The sequence below is a fragment of the Globicephala melas genome, chromosome 17 (genome assembly GCF_963455315.2).
Source record: "Globicephala melas chromosome 17, mGloMel1.2, whole genome shotgun sequence".
Taxonomy (NCBI): Eukaryota; Metazoa; Chordata; class Mammalia; order Artiodactyla; family Delphinidae; genus Globicephala; species Globicephala melas.
Window position 1 is genome coordinate 40262384 of NC_083330.1, and position 17276 is coordinate 40279659.

General features: G+C 46.3%; 1 protein-coding gene across 1 annotated transcript in view; it reads left to right on the plus strand.

Annotated features, from left to right (window-relative positions):
• The window catches only part of PTDSS1 (phosphatidylserine synthase 1), a 65081-nt gene that overhangs the window by 12045 nt on the left and 35760 nt on the right, over positions 1 to 17276 (plus strand). The window contains exons 3-4 of the mRNA XM_030862939.2: positions 11429 to 11473; positions 14643 to 14767. Of these exons, the coding sequence (XP_030718799.1) occupies positions 11429 to 11473; positions 14643 to 14767 (170 nt within the window). The remainder of the gene's footprint in view (positions 1 to 11428; positions 11474 to 14642; positions 14768 to 17276) is intronic.

A 17276-nucleotide genomic window follows, 5' to 3' on the forward strand; every position in this document is an offset into this window, starting at 1 on the left:
CTTGAGTGTTGTATGGTGGTTAAGGGCACAGGCTCTGGAGACAGACTGCCCTTTCTGCCACTTCCTAGCTCTGTCCCTCTTTAAGCCATTTCTCTCTGAAATGGAGAGAAGTACAGTTGTAAGGGTTAACTGAATTAAAACAAGTAAAATACTCTGAACAGTGACTGACAAATTGTAAGCTCTCAATGAATGTCAACTATTGTTCTTGTTGCTGTGTTTGTTATTATCAGCTGAGTCATAAAATACTTAATTACTGTTCAGTTACTCCTTTTTTGCTAAGGACAGAGTCAGTGCTCTAAAGAGTATTACTTAAATAATTGTTGTCTTAACTGTAAACTTTGTTGGGATAAGAATTTTCATTATCAGGTTAAAAACAATTATTACTGTGAAATTTTCCCCCATCATGATTATAGAGTGAGGCAAAAGCCTTGGTTTAAAAACTAATTTGGTATCTTGCCATACTTGAGATTCATACCTTTCCTCTGAATTGTCCCTTACGAGTTGCTTTATTTTTTCTTATTCCCCTTTAGTACTTTCTCCCTGGAATATTCTCTATTTATTCTCTGTGAGTGATTTCTAAACGCTCACTTTTTATATCCTGTTTCTTTTATTTTTTTAAGTTTTTTTTGTTGTTGTTGTTTGTTTTTTTGATGTAGACCATTTTATAAAGTCTTTATTGAATTTTTTACAATATCGCTTCTTTCTGTCTTATGTTTTGGTTTTTTGGCTGTGAGGCATGCTCCCCAACCAGGGATCGAACCCACACTCCCTGCATTGGAAGGCGAAGTCTTAACCACTGGACCACCAGGGAAGTCCCTCCTGTTTCTTTTACACTTAGGATATTTTGTAACTGTTTCAGTCTTTTTTTATGAGTTATGCTCCTTGGGCCCTGCTCAGGTTTTAAATACGATGATTTAAGATGTGCTTCTTCTCCATCCTCCCATCATAGAATATAATGTGTAATATTAGGAGCTCATTGTGAACGTTACTGATTGTTGTCTGAAGCTGTACTGTGGTGATAGGATTCTAATACCAATTCCGGTGTGTGTGGCGGTGGGTTGGTGTCCCTGCACCAACAAGCAAGTTGAACACCAATTTGGTGTCCTACAGTGCTACTCTATTCTGACACTGTCTACCTGGCGATAGCATCAGATTCCACAGGTTAAGTCCCACAAGGCTGCTGCTGCCCCCGCTGCGGATGCCAATCACAAGTCCAGGGTGTCACCTGTGCTTCCGACCGACCGGCTATAAATCCTCCTTGGGTTTGATTAATTTGTTAGAACAGCTCACAGGACTCAGGAAACCAGTTTGCTCACTAGATGACTGAGAATAGTAATCAAAAGCCAGATGAAGAGATGCGTAGGGTAAAGTCTGTGGGAAGGGGCGAGCGCGTCCATGCCCTCTCCAGGCGCGTCACTCTCCCCAAATCTCCACGCCCTCACCAACCCAGAAGCTTTCTAAACCCTATCCTTTTAGTTTCCTATGGAAGTTTCATTACGTTGGTATGATTGATTAAATCTTTGGCCATTGTTTCAGCCGCCAGCCCCCCACCCCGCTCCCCAGAGATCAGGGGGTGTGGGACTGAGGCTTCCTACCCTCTAATCCCATTGTTGGCTTCATTGACCCCCATCCTGAGCGGCTTCCCAAAAGTCACCTCATTAACATAACAAAAGACGCTTCTCACTGTCATCCCTTAGGAACTTCCAAGGAGTTTAGGATTCTGTTCCAGAAAGGGAACAAAGACCAAATACTTACTTCTTATAAATCACAGTATCACACACGGCAAGTCCTTTAGGCCTTCCAAAATGTTGGCAGTGGAATTTCGTTCTGTATTTTTGTGGGTTCTGCTGGTAGCATAATAATCCAACCAGTAAAACCATGATTCTGAACCCTTCAGGGAATGGATTGTTCTAGATAGCCAGGTTATTTGGCCGCTGAATTTAGCTCTCTAACCACTCAAGCTTTTAGATTAAATTTTACCTTTATTTTTGTTATTGTTATTTTTTTTTTTTTTTAGTGAAAACGTTTCAAGATATGAAAACCTCTGTCTTAGCATAGGCCTCTATAATAGAATACCGTAGACGGAGCGGCTTAAAACAGCAGAAGATTCATCCTGTGGCAGAATTCTTCCCCAGCTGTGAACCTGTGAAATCAAGCAAGTTCTGTGCTTACAGAATACAGTAGTGGGCCAGGCACAGAGTAGTCATTCCCATTCCCAAAGGAAGACACAGGAAAGGAGGAAGGGGTGACAAGCCCCAGGCAAGTCCAAAACGTAGGAAGGCAAACCCTAGGATATCTCTCAAGGCTGGAGAATAATCCTCTTCGGCTTGATGCTCTGCCTTCCAGACCCACTGGAGCAGTAGTCTGCCTCCACAGCTTTCCCAGTGGGGGTCGAATCCCCAGCGCTCCGGTCCCCTGGCCCAACAGAGCCGGGTGTTGGTCCTGCCCTTTGAAACCAAGGTGGAGGCAGTCCTCCTCCCCTCCCCCCATGTGGAATGACAGCTGTGGTGGAAATGACAGCCCAGATGACCTCGGAGCCACCTTGGAGTCCCTTCCTATGTCTTAAAGGATAGCAAATGTTCACAGGTAGCTCTATGGTTTGGCCCTGTAGGGTCCGGGAGGTCCAACAGTCTTCAGCTTCAGGGTTAGAATTTCAACATATGAATTTGGGGTGGGATGCAGACCTTCAGTGCCCAGCACCTGCATACCTTATGCAGGTATGACCAACACAGTTTGGCCTTTCCGCAATGATGAAAGTTCTGATAATGCAGAGTGATTGGAGTATGAAGATAAAATATTCAAAATATAGACAGGTCATGGAATGAAGGGGGATTGGTCGCTATGGCATTCTCTTTCTAGGAAAAGTCCCCAGTGTTGAAAAGCTTTTCTAGCTATTTGCCAACTTTCTTTTTCCTACCACTTCCTTCACATAAACTCTCAGGATTTTAGGTTTAGGGAGAGCTTAGACCTTATGGAGCCCATCCTTTCTGTCAAGGGTGCTGTGCTATAGTGCAGCTGAAGTGGCCACTTGGGGCATCAAGCCTCTTACACACACTGAAAATACCAGAGGCTGTGGGTGGTCCCCCTGAGCTCTAGAACCTGGCCTTACAAAGATGGAGTAAGAATACAGCCCAGAAAAAGGAGATGGTGAGCTGCATCTCAGATTTGATACCGACACAAGGTCTATGGCCCCCAGAGTCCCCAGGGAAGGTGAGTAGGTGACAGTTCAGGTAGTGGTCACCGTCACCCCCCTCAGCCTTCTACCTTCCGTATCCTGTGAAGTTCTGCTGCTTACTTCCCGGCCATCCCTTGATGCCATGAACATTATTGTTCTGTGCCCTCTATTCCTACTTCTCATCTTGTCTGTGCCCTACCATCCTTTTATAAATTTTTAGTTTTAAATCAGTCAATCACAACATAGTACGTGTGCAGGAAGCTGAACAATGCAAAGGTATGTGTGTTCTTCAAGCCTCCAGCTTTCCTTGACTGTGTGTTAACTGCTTCCCAGTTCTTCACAGCTTCAAAGGTTTCTTTTCTGCTTTTTGAAAAATTTAAACTTGCTATTTCTGAGAGCCGTTTTGGAAGTTTGAGGATTCTCAGAGATCAGTGTCTCCATAGCCGTGATTTTTTACAGATGATCCCTTCTGCGGAGCTTTGGCAGGAGCTGGGCTTTGGGGCTTCATTCGCAGCTGTTTTCCTTAAGGTTCCAAAAGCCCTGAAGGTTGGGGGATTAAATCTGTTGGACGTGGCATTTTGCGTGATTTCTGCTGATTTGTCCTCTTCTTCCTTCGTGAAGACATCTAATCTTCCATATCCACTTACCTGGCTGAGTCTCTCATGATGGGACTGGGCTTTTGTTTTCCTCGTGGAAAGATAAAAGTTGTTTGTTTCATGCTTCTCTTATCCTGGCTGCCCGGACTTTGTGATACACACAAAGCGGGGAGGACCCACAGGGCTCATGTAGTTCAGTCTGCTCCGTTTACGGCTCGGGAAGCTGAACCCAAGGCCGTCAGTCACCGCTGAGCTGCCACCCGGCCTCTGATGCCGGCCTGATGTTACGGCTCCGGCTCCCACACATTCCTGTACTCGGCGAAGTCCTGGCCTTTTCTCATGTGAGGCCCATCGTGAGGTGTTTCGCCTCTGTCTTCTACATGTTTCTATCTCCCTGTGCTGCTTCTTCTCTCTGTCAGTCTCTGGCTTCTCTTTTTCCCAGGAGCGCAGTCTTAGGGCCTGAGTTGGCCCGTGCCTAGTGTGCTTCGGACCTCACGCCCAGCGGCGGTGGTTGTGCCTTTGCTCCTCTGGAGCCCAAATGTCAGCCCGCGGATTGAGCTGAACCTTCCGCCACCAAAACCAAGGGCTCAGATTTAGAAAAGGACAAAGTCCATTCAGCATTCTGTGCAGGAAGGATAAGGACGTTAGGGAAGCAGCGCTTGGAGGGACTGTCTTGCAGCCACGTGTACAAAGCAAACAGTGTCAGCCTTGTTCTCCAAAGAGCCGTTTGCTCACACTTTACATCAGATTAGTAAAACTGTAAGTTTTCCACATTAAAGAATGCTGTTATTGAATATTTTTTAAATTAGGGGTGGCCTTGGAGGGCGCCATAGATTTGATGGGGGAGCTGACAGGCACTGGGAAAGGGTACTCCTGGGCATGTGGCTGCCCCCTGCAACTGGCATTCAGACTACAGCCTTTTCAGGAGCCATGATGCTTCACCGAGTGGAACGGACACGACTCTTCTTGTTCCAGTCTCATCACCTTCTCTTCCTCTCTCCCCACCCTTGGCACAGATTCTCAAATTAAGTAATGGAATGAATGGGAGCAATGGAGCCCAGCATTTGTCTTGTCCTTGAAAGGCAGTTTTGGGGAAGTGCCCGCAGCGGATGGCATTCCCAGAATGGCTCTGTTTTGGCAACTTCAAACGCATTTATCCTTGACCTAGTAAAGGCTGCCCTGAATGTTTAAGTATAGGCCTAAGTTTGGTTGTGTCCATATGTCTCGTATGTCTGTGAGTTTACGTATGCTCTCTGTGTACTAGAATTGATCAATTCCTACAGGAGGGGCCCTCTGGTTCTTTTTGTACAGAGTCTAGATAGCAAAGAAGGCCCTTGACTTTCTCTATGAGGTTCATAACAGGATGCTTTTGGCCACAAGTAATAGGAAACCCCTTTCAAAATGGCTTAAAGTATAAATAAAATGTTTGCTTTCTTACATTACAAGAAGTTCTGAGATAGAGTGGTTCAGGGTTGACTACTTCAGCAGCTCAGTGACACGTGAAGACCCAGGTTCTTTACCTGTTTCTGCTCCACCATCTTCAGCAAGATGCCTGTGCTTTGCTGCCCTCGTGGTCTTGGGACAGCTGCTGCACTGCTGAAATGTAGTCACAGACAGTGTCCAACAGAAGAGGAGGTCACGTCTTCCCATGCATCTTTTTAAGAGTGAAGAGGCCTTTTCTAGAAACCCCCCAGCACACTTGCCCTCACTCCTCTTTGATTAGGCTTAGGCCACATGCCTCTGCTCCAAGCAGACCTGAGGACAGGCGTTTACAGTGGCTGGAGGACATCAGAGGCACATTATAGATCTCTCGTAGATCTTCACTGACTGAAAGAATAAAAGAGAAACAGGATAACCTCCATTGGCTTAGAATTTACCCCTGAGTTACATGGGGGAGGAGTGGAGACTCAGAATTTCATTTGACAGTCAACAGAGTGAGTGGCGGGGTGAGGTCTAGAGTTCCTTCCTTCAGTCCTACAAACAGACATGGAGAGAGACCCTGAGGGGAGACCTTGGAGGGAGAGGGTCAGTTACCTACGCCCACTTCTTTCCTGCTGTCTTCTCTCCCATTCTCTCTCTTTTGGTTCCCTTGAAAAAAATATTTTAAGTGCCACGTCCACCTCCTTATAGCAACTGACACTCAAGTGTAAGTGTAATTTTAACTATGCCACTGTGTCATTGGAGTGTAATTACAATTGCATCACTCTGTCACTGGAGTGAAATTTAGAAACCTGTTGCATCTCCAGCTGGCTGTGAGATTTCTTTCAACAGGTGACTTCTGTGTGCTTTTCCAGCTCCTGAGGGCCTCCATGGACTCTTCCTGCCCTTCCCCCCACACACACCCCGACCCACACCACCACAGCCTTACCCTGTACCCCCAGTGCCCGGCCCAGAGTGGCCTCTCAATCAATATATGTTGAATTAAGAATGAATCTGCCAGGAAGAAAGTTCACAGATTAGCCCTCTCTTTTCCTTTCCTCATCTGCAAGAGTAGCACCATTCAGCACTTCTTCAAGGTATTTTGAAGAGAGTGAGATAACTAGTATTTCTTGATTTTCCTGCGTTTATCCTTCCCTTTCTCCTTCGGCCTCTTCTGATTTCTCTGAGCTGAGATAGCGCAAATCACATCTCCTTGACACATGAAGGTGATAAAAATGAGGGAAAAAAAAGGTACTATGTCCCCCCATTCTCTGTCTCCCACTCCACTACTTTTTCTTGTAGAAAAATTCTTTCTTAGGTTTGAAATTTGCTTAGAGATAATTTTATTCACCTTTTCTAGGTTTTTCCTAGAGGAATTTAAACTTTCAAATCATACAAATCAAATATCTCCTGATTTTATTTGTCAATTATACCACATAAAGCTGAAAAAGAGATAATAAAGAGAAGAGGCAGACTGAGAGGACCCAAAGGCACAGACGTGCAGCTGCGAAGATGCAGCTTTTGACTTTGGTTAAAAGGATCCTGCCTCCCTAGGGTTGATCCCTGGAACTCCTTATTCGTGGATATGACAATAGGTTGCTGGCTAGTCAAGCTGTGATCTTATGTTTTGACTTCAGAGGAAGTGTTTTAAATGCTTGCTTTCTCAAGGCAAAGTCGTTTGGTTTCTATTTTCTTTTGAAATAAAACTTGCTCTTAATATCTGATTGAAAATGATGTATTCTAGACATAGGGACTGATGAGAAAGTAAAACATGTAATTTTTCAATGTGCCTTGTAAGAAAACCACCTTGGTAAATAAAACCAGCACTTGCTTCTCCATCACCACCCTGAGACACCTTCCCCATCTCTCCTGCATAACTGAACTGAAGACCCAGACTCTTCCAGGCAGCTTTTACCAAATAAGAAATAAAGTATAGACAAGAAGCCCACCGTCAGATGGGTCACTCCTACTGATGTCCTGGCCATAACACTGGCCAGAGGAAGACCACCGAGAAAATAGTTTGCTGGGGAATAAGACCTGTGGGAAGGTACTGGGATGAGGTAAATGTTCCGGGAAGGCTATACTCACCTGGGCAGGTGGTTGCTGTAGGAGGCTATCAGGGTGACTTGACCAGAGTAATCAAGTGTGGGCGACCTGGTGAGCATAAGTATCAAGGCTTCTCATACAGGAAAACGCCAGCCTCATCCTTGATATTTTAAAAAGCAAGATAGTATTTTCAGCAATATTGTTGTCTTTGATGGTGAAGAGGCTACTCTTTGTGAGTAAAGCTACAGGAATGTACTTCTGGAAATACTACATGAAAGCATTCAGAATTTCTTCTCAGAAAGAAGAGGACAGATTGGATGACTGAAGTAAGGCCTGGATTGGGTTTTAAAGTTAGCAACTGAAAGGTCACCTAACATTCCAGGGCCTTATCTTGCCTTTTGTAGGCAAAAGGGCCCAGTGATCTGTTCTCACCCCCTGGTTCCGGACAGAGCTCCTTGGTGCTCTGCTGTCTGTCCTGAAACCCACCGCATCAGATTTCTGAAGCCTTCCTCAGATCAAATGCAAGACAGAAAGGACTTTTTTTTAAATTGTATTTTATGCGAAACATTTATGAAGTAAACACTGATGATGTATAAATGGGATATTAGAGAAGAGAGGAAACAATTCAGTAGCAGCAAGTCAAGATGAGCCTTTAAAAAACCAACCTGCAGTGCAGTAAGATGAAAATTCTCTTTCCAGGCCCTGGAACGTGTGTCTGTCTCTGGAATCATAGCCGGACAAAGAGGAATACCTTGGGCTGAAGTAGTTACCTGTTAGGTTAAGGAGAGCTTAAGGCCCCATAAACCCCAAATTCCCGAACCACTCTATCCTCTTATTTACTCTGGAGCACACTGCTTAGGGTTAGACATAAGAAAGGGCCGAGGGCTTCCCTGGTGGCGCAGTGGTTGAGAGTCCGCCTGCCGATGCAGGGGACACGGGTTCGTGCCCCGGTCCGGGAAGATGCCGCATGCCGCGGAGCGGCTGGGCCCGTGAGCCATGGCCGCTGAGCCTGCGCGTCCACAACGGGAGAGGCCACAGCAGTGAGAGGCCCGCGTACCGCAAAAAAAAAAAAAAAGGGCCAAGTTCTGTTTTCCAAAGGCTGCTCTTAAAGTAACCAAAGGCCGACGAAGGCTTTGGAGGCCTTTCTACTGGTGGATTGTGACGCGCGGGAACGCATATCAGTTCCCTGCCTTCTCCCTCACCTTGCTTATCAAGTCCACATTGCGGCAGCGCTAAACACCACTCACTAGCTTGCCTCTCTCTTGCCCCTCTCCTGGCCCGGAGACAGTCCTGGCTCAGCCCGTCAACTCCTCCCCTCCCTCCTCCCCCTCCCAAGCTGGCCCCGTTCTGACAGTTGATGGGAAAGTGCACACGGGCTCTCAGACCTGGAGTCCTGTGAGCCGTGTGGCCCTGGGTGAGTTCCTTATGCCCCAGTGTCTTTATCTATAAAATGGGAATGATGGTGGTCCTCTCACCACCCCACTGCCAAGTACCGATTGGGCATGGAATTCTGCTGCAAGCCAAATAATCATAAAATTTCAGTTTCACCTTGTAAGAAGAAGTCATAGAGAAAGCCCATAGGGGTCCCACGTATGTCTGAGGGGTTAATTCAATAGTTTGGATGGTCATACAGAGTGAAGTAAGTCAGAAAGAGAAAAACAAATACCGTATGCTAACACATATTTATGGAATCTAAAAAAAAAAAAAAGGTTCTGAAGAACCTAGGGGCAGGACGGGAATAAAGACGCAGATGTAGAGAATGGACTTGAGGACACAGGGAGGGGGAAGGGTAAGCTGGGACGAAGTGAGAGAGTGGCATGGACACATATATGCTACCAAATGTAAAGTAGACAGCTAGTGGGAAGCAGCGTAGCACAGGGAGATCCGCTCAGTGCTTTGTGACCACCTAGAGGGGTGGGATAGGGAGAGTGGGAGGGAGGTGCAAGAGGGAGGAGATATGGGGATGTATGTATATGTATAGCTGATTCACTTTGTTATAAAGCAGAAACTAACACACCATTGCAAAGCAATTATACTCCAATAAAGATGTAAAAAAAAAAGTAGTTTGGATGAAATAATGCTTGCAAACCAAACTGCTACCATAAGACAAGTCATTCCTGGTGACAAGTCAAGCTATTAAAATTACTTAAAAGAAGACAAATGTAGCCATCAGTTTTCCAATAACTTGTGAAGAAATTTAACTAGGTTATGTTACTTGGGAGGGGATTCTGGTTTCTATGCTTTGCTGTGCCTTTTTTGAGAAAACAGCTGATTAAAAAGAATACAGGTGTCCCGTGCTGTCTGAGCCTTTGCTGTCAGACCTCAGAAATCGAACAGACACAGATAAACTTTCAGAAAAATCCCTCACTTATCTGAGCTCTCTCAACTTGCCATCCAAAACTCAGACACCATATTATTTTGGATAAAGTAGAATCCCTCAAACTTAACTCATCTTCTGATCTCTCCTCATTTAAACTCAGAAACTGAATCGATTTGGAGGGTGGAGGTACTTGTAACTGATATTACTAAAATGAACTTGATTCATCCAAAGAAAGCAGTGAGAATGTTTCAGTGTGGTCTTTTTTTTTTTTTTTTGCGGTACGCGGGCCTCTCACTGTTGTGGCCTCTCCCGTTGCGGAGCACAGGCTCCGGACGCGCAGGCTCAGCGGCCATGGCTCATGGGCCCAGCCGCTCTGCGGCATGTGGGATCTTCCCGGACCGGGGCACGAACACGTGTCCCCTGCATTGGCAGGTGGACTGTCAACCACTGCGCCACCAGGGGAGCCCCCAGTGTGGTCTTTTTAAGAAGAGATGGGCCCTTTAGAATGAGTCCCAGAATAAAATTTACAATGTAACGTTTGCTGCAGAGAGGATTCCTGGTCATAAGCAGCAGAAGCTGTGATGGACTGACTGGCTGGAGGAATCCTAGGAGGGCTAGGAAACCAGGCCCCAGGCTAAGCTTCTAGGAGCTGGCGGCACATCACCCAGGCCTGGTCTAATGAGTGAGCCTTGGCTACAGTCTGTCCCACCATCACGTGTACAGAGAACTCTAAATGGAACTGCCCGTGCCACAGTCGCCAGTGCCACCTTCATCAGTGTGAGGAGTGCCACCTCCCACTAGTGTCCCTGCTGGCCTGGGCCAAAGGGAGGGGAGAGCTCTGCACACTTACCTCCACTGTCACCCGCTCCTGATGCTGTCTGGCGTGGGTGCGACGAAAGCACCAGGACCCGCTTATAAGGAAGCTGTGCAGCCAGCTCTGACATCTCTTCTGGAGATACGGGATCACAATGCTAGAAATCCTCCAAGTGCAGGAAGGCGTGGGCAGCCCCAAATAGGTCAGGTGCCCTCCAGGACAATGGTCAATATTTGCGAGCTGTAACCCTTCAGTTGGTGGTAAATCAGTTTAACAGATCAAGGCCCAGCTTACTTGCGTTCGTCTTCTATTATTTTTTTTTAATGAAATAAAATAGAAGACAGAGTATTGTTGTATCACTTGTAGTAAGAGTAAATTTCATCCCGTGAAACTTTGGTTTCCCTCCCGTGGAATCTGCATCTGTGTATCTGAGCTAGTCAAAGGTATTTTGTTACCACAGGACATGATCAAAAGCTCCTGCATCAGCGTGTTCCACTGTCCTAGAGTTTGCTTTCAGTGTCACTCCCCATTGCACTTGTTTTCCAGGCACGGTATTTCTCTCTTTTACTGTCAGAGCCCCTCAGTGTCCGCTCTCTTTCTCTCTCTCTCTCTCTCTCTCTCTCTCTCTCTCTCTCTCTCTCACACACACACACACACACACGCACGCGCGCGCGCGCACACACACACGATCCAGTAGCTCCTGGGGGACTGTGAGGTTTCTTGTTAATGTCCAGTAAGTATTACATACAGTTAAAGGCTGGCCTGGTGACCTACTCGCTGTTATAACATTGTGTCCACGGGAAATTATGATCTGAGTTAAGCTTTAAAAAAAGCCTCTGTTGAGATTGATGCCTGTTACAATTGTGGGGAATGGTTGTTACAATGTGGATAAAACATTTCAACTTAGACTTTGACCTCAGAGTATTTATGTAGAAAAAAAAATTTAACAGTGGAGAGCTTTTTTTAACCCTTTATCTCTGTGGAGATCAGCATCACTGTCTTTGTTTTAGTCTTGGTTTGAAAGCAGTCTGTCTGACCTTGTAATGTTATCTCTGCAGGTCCGTTTACTCGACCTCATCCGGCCTTGTGGCGAATGGTTTTCGGTGAGTTACCCATTAGTTGGTTTAAAAATCCATTCTACTTGAAGCAAATCTTTTTCTGTATATTATAGCAGTTTTCCTTACCACTCTACTGTAAAACTTAATAACTTTTTACTTTTTGGTGTTCCTGATATCAATTTTTTATTAAAATGCTCTGCCACAAAAAAGTGCTGGTGACAGCTGAAATTCTCATACACGTGAACTGTTTCAAGCCCCCACCCCTGCCCCTGTCACCACCCCGCCCCCATGCTGTTGTCTGTTAATGCACAGGATTTGACACGAGGGAATGTGGCTTGTTCTTCCTGACGTTGCTATTCGCTGGTGCAAGCTCACGTGCATCGTATGAGCACGTTTGTCTCATCAGCATCCAGGAGGGACTGAAACCCCAGCAAACTCCCCAGTGTTGTGAATGGGAAAGAGCTTAGAAAAAGAGAAGTCTTAGCAAAAAGCCCTGATTTGAGCTAAGGTTTAGTGATAAGCATCTCATATAAACGTTGGATCTCTTATGGTTACTTGATTTCTAGTCCAAAGAGTAAAACCACTTGAGTGGATTTAAAGCATATCTTCAGAACTTCAGATATTGGCTTCATCTTACCTAAATAATCGTCAAATAAGTTATACAAGGTTCAGAAATTTTAATCTTATGCAAAAGGACCGAAAAATGGACATTTGGCTCAAGTTTGTTTATTTTTCGCCCTTCAGAGATTATAGGCAAATCTCTTTGAATTTAGTCATGAATCTTGGTCGTTCGCTCAGCAGGTGTTCACCAAGTCCTTCTGCGTGGGCGGCTGCTCTGGCCCGGAGGCTGCAGGTGGAGGGGCCCCCGGCAGGGAGGGCAGCTATAGCAAACACACTGTGAAACAAATCAATAATCAAAAAATAGCTGATGTCACGAAGCGCTAGGAAGTTTATTAAAACCACAAGAGGCACTAGTGACTAAGTAGCCGCTTTCACTTTCAGGTGAGGGGTGGCTTGAAGGAAGTGTGCTTAAGCAGAAACCCGCCTGTAAAGAAGGATCCAGGCAAAGATGCGGGGAGGAAGGCCAGGCTAAGGCAAGACTGTCAAAGTGGTCCCCAGCTAGAAGTGTGTGTCCCCAGTCAGTGTGGCCGGAGGGTAGCAGGCCTGGGAGTAGTGAGAGAGGCAGAGCTGGGCACAGATGGGACCCCACACAGCTTGGGAAGGGCAGGAGGAAGTCATGGGAGGATTTTTTTTTTTTTTCTTTTGCAGAGAAGTGCATGATTCATTTACATTTCTTAAAAGATAGTCCTGGGTGCGTTATACTTAGAGCTCATGAACTTAATATTGCTGCTTGAAGTTATGTCCTTTTTAGCTAGTTGGCTACACCTGAGTTTTTCCGATTTCAAATGGTCCATCATGAGTAATGAGCAGTTTTATTTCTTCCCTGGGATCATGGAACACTTGGATAACCTGATGAGAACTATAGACCCTTTCGCAGTATACACATGCTCTCTCACACACACACAGAGTTCTGTGTATTATATCCGGGGCTTCAGCGATGTTGAAGACCAACTGTGAACTCTAGGTTAAGAGCCTTCTGCTCCACAAACACCAAGTAGCTGGTACCTAATATATAAGAAGGTAATCATATAAGCTTGCCTAAAAACACGTGAGCCCTGGGCCCTGGGATGCATGACTGAGTCAGCCGTGCTACTCTCAGGCCCCCTGAGCTCCCCGAGGACCAGGAGAGGCCCCTTCTGAAGGCCTGTGCTATAGCCGCTATGGAGAATTTCAGCCACGGACATTCTCTCCTCTGGAGCAGCTCCCTGGGAATGGTGCCAGCCCACTTTGGATGGGGTACTGTGGTCCAAGGTCATTTGTATCACAGCGTCTAGATGTCCTACATACGCATTTTCATTCTAGCAGGAAAAGAAGTGACAAAACCACTGGTGGCTGGTTCTCAAGTCTTTCTAAAATGTCTTTACAGGCTTTTGCCTTCTTTTTTTTTTTTTTGGCTTTTGCCTTCTTAAAGTAGATTATTAACTGTCTTTTCTAAATGATATGGGGTGATTATTAGGATACCAATTACGACATGATGTGACAGTGATGTGATGCCCCCAGGGACTGAGCTGGGGTGTAAGATGGGGATGAGTGACCCTGGGCCACCTCTTGCCTCCACACCTGTCTGTCCCTACCCCAAACTGGCCTGTCTGCCTGGCTTCGCCCATCTCCGGTCTACTCGCCACCCAGTGACCAGAGTCCACTTCCTGAAATGTTACCTACATCATCTTATTTCCCCATTTGAAACCCGTCAGGTGCTCCTTCTTTCCTTTTTTTTTTGCGGTACGCGGGCCTCTCACTGTTGTGGCCTCTCCCATTGAGGAACACAGGCTCCGGACGCACAGGCTCAGCAGCCATGGCTCACGGGCCCAGCCGCTCCGCAGCATGTGGGATCTTCCCGGACTGGGGCACGAACCCGTGTCCCCTGCATCGGCAGGCGGACTCTCACCCACTGCGCCACCAGGGAAGCCCAGGTGCTACTTCTTTGACTTAAGATCAAGCCTGCAGTCTTCGCCGTGGCCCCGAGCCCTGACCGTCGCTTCATAGCCGCCTTGCTCCGTGGGCCCCTCTTTGCCAGCACCCAGCCACGTGCTGGCTCCTAGACCTCATTGCAGGGACCTACCTGCTCGCCTCTGCCTGCCTGAAGGCCACGCCTACTCCTCCACGCTCTCGCCCATGGTCTGCCACTCCTGATGCTGATGAGAGCGTCGGCATCCTCTTCTCAGAGAGGGTTACTCACTCCTCTCGGTCTGAACTAGGACCATATGTCAGACTCTCATCAAAGGAAAGACCAGGGCTTCCCTGGTGGCGCAGTGGTTGAGAGTCCGCCTGCAGGGGACGCGGGTTCGTGCCCCGGTCCGGGAAGATCCCACATTCCACGGAGCGGCTGGGTCCATGAGCCATGGCCGCTGAGCCTGCGCGTCGGGAGCCTGTGCTCTGCAACGGGAGAGGCCACAGCGGTGAGAGGCCCGCGTACCGCAAAAAAAAAAAAAAAAAAAAAAAAGGAAAGACCAGCAGCTTGTCACAGGGGTCTCCACAGCCCATGTTACAGCACCAGTGTGCGCTTTGGGCCATGAGCAATTTGAACCCGGTGTGTGTTGTGTGTCTGACACCGGCTCTCTCCCCGACTTGAGGATGTTTCTGTTTCCCTCAGGGCTCAGCGTGCTCTACTTCCTGTTCCTGGTGTTCCTGCTCTTCCTGAACTTTGAGCAGGTTAAATCCCTGATGTACTGGCTAGATCCGAACCTTCGATACGCCACAAGGGAAGCAGATATCATGGTACGTACTTGTCTGCTGTGTCTTAGAGAAACTGGTTGACTCTTGGGTATAGCAGGTAATTGACTTCACATTTTAAGTTGGTCCTTCTCCATATTTCCTACGTAGGTATCTAAACACCAGGTCTCTGGGCAGGTTGGTGCCGTGCGTGATTCCATGAATGGTACAGTCCAGGGAAATGAATCCTCTCTTGGCCCAAAGGGGGTGGTAGGAAGATGTGAATATTATCATCCGGCAGCCGTGGGTGGGAATTGAGCCTCTTGACACTTGTAAGCTGTAGGACCTTGGGCTACGAACTTATAGCCTATTCCCTCTTTTGTAAAGTGAAATAATACTTATCTTGGAAGTTTATTGTGAGCTAAACAAAGGCCTAACGCGATGCCTCGCACACACCAGGTCCTCTGACGGCAGCTGCACCTGCTGTGTCAGTGTCACCCTTGACCCCTCTGCTCCCTGACCCCGGCCCTGATGCTGTGATTCTTCCCACCTGCTTGCCATGAAGGTGCCATTCGTAATGATGGAGGCCATTTCATTCTTTATTTTTATTAAATGACAATAAATACTTTTTTTCTTGGCTAAAACTACTCTGTACTTTGACTTCTAGTGAAGAGACTATTTTATAAAGTTCCTTTCCTTTTTTATAGGAAACTATAAAAGTTTATAGTTTAAAGTTATAAACTTTTTTATAGGAAACTTTATAAAGTTCCTTTCCTTTTTTACTTTTTAAAGTGCCTAACATTTAGTACAGATTGAAGAAACACCTAGTGATGATCAGAAAAGGAGAACAGGCATTTGGACCGTAGATGGGTCCTTGTTTAACAAACAAAAAAGCAATACAGAGGGACTTAATAAACAGTCCAAGAAGTGATCATTCCAGCATAGTTGAGGTTGGTCAGACCCTTCTTGGAATGGTATTTCCAGATTTTATCTTTATCTTTTATAAAGGACAAGCTAAAGACAAAAATAGGAATGCCAAATATTATTTAAAAGTGTCAAGGAGAAAAGTCTGTCTTGGAGTTTCTTCCTCTGAGAAAGAGAACGGTACAGGGTGATGTACAGCTTCTAATGATGCTGATGATGACAGTTACAGTGAGGCTGACAGCAGTTGCTGATTGTGGACTGTCTGCTCTGCCAGGTAGTGTGCTGGGTGCTTTATATTACAGTCTATATGTTAATGCCTCCATTTTACCAAGGAGGAAATAGAAGCTTAATATAAGATCCCTCTGGGTCCCAAACCTACATTTCCCCTCAGGCCGGTGCCTCAAGCATATAGTTATTACAATAACAAGTGTTTGACACTCACAGGCATCTTACAATATGGAGATTGGGAGAAGGATATCCCAGATTATATTTCTCCCCGCAAGTTTCCTGGGTTTTTAAGCAAAATTGGACATATTATGAAGTAAACTAACATCAGGTGGATTTGCTGTTGTGTCTCTCAGTCTTGTTCTCACAGTCAGTGGGGGGAGGTTGAATCTAATAATACTTTGACATCTACCTTCCTTAGGAATTTGACATCACAGGGACATCCGATTGTCACAATCACAGCCCCCAAAGAGCTGAAACCGGCATTTAAAACTAGTTTTCAGGGATTGGCTAATTCTTTCTTGCCAAACAAAACCCGAAGCTGTTTTCAACTTCTGCAGTTCCAGGTGGTGGTAGACCAGCCTCAGTCTTCATCTCCAATCCCTTATCACTTTTTACTTCCTTAAAGGAATCTTTTACAGTTCTAAGGATCTGTTCATTGATGGCTCTAGAGAAACGCATTCCCTTGTTAGAACCTGTGGTAAGGAGAGTGCCTTTATGCAAGACAGAAGCCTTTAGTTGCCTGGCTGCAGGAGCCCTCTGCCTTCCCCATTCCTTCAGCTGCCACCTATTTCTAATCCTGACACCAGGCTCTAGTCCGTGCCTGGTATCGCACATTGAAATTCAGACTCCCTTTTCCCTTAAAATTAACATTATAACTTGGAGTTGGGGAGGGCAGTCATTGAAATCCTGTTAGAGGCAGTCTTTTCTATAATTGGAAACTTTGCTATGTTCCTAAATATTTATTCTATTCAAAAATATGGACTTCCCTGGTGGCACAGTGGTTGAGAGTCCACCTGCCGATGCAGGGGACACGGGTTCGTGCCCCGGTCCGGGAAGATCCCACATGCTGCGGAGTGGCTGGGCCCATGAGCCATGGCCGCTGAGCCTGCGCGTCCGGAGCCTGTGCTCCGCAGCAGGAGAGGCCACAACGGTGAGAGGCCCACGTACCGCAAAAAAAAAAAAAAAAGTGTGTTCTAAGCTTCAGACAAGCTTTGTGAGCACATCTGAATTGGAGATTGGGTGGTCTGGAGCAGCAGTCTTCCGTTTAGTAAATAATGACTGAACTTTTTCTACATGCTAGACACTGTGCTGGTGGTAGTGGGGAACAGGGTAGGCCCAATCGCTCCCTCTCCCCTTGGAGCTTAGACTCTACAAGAAGGCAAATTAAACAAATTATCATTGGCTCTTTTTCTAAGAGAGTTGT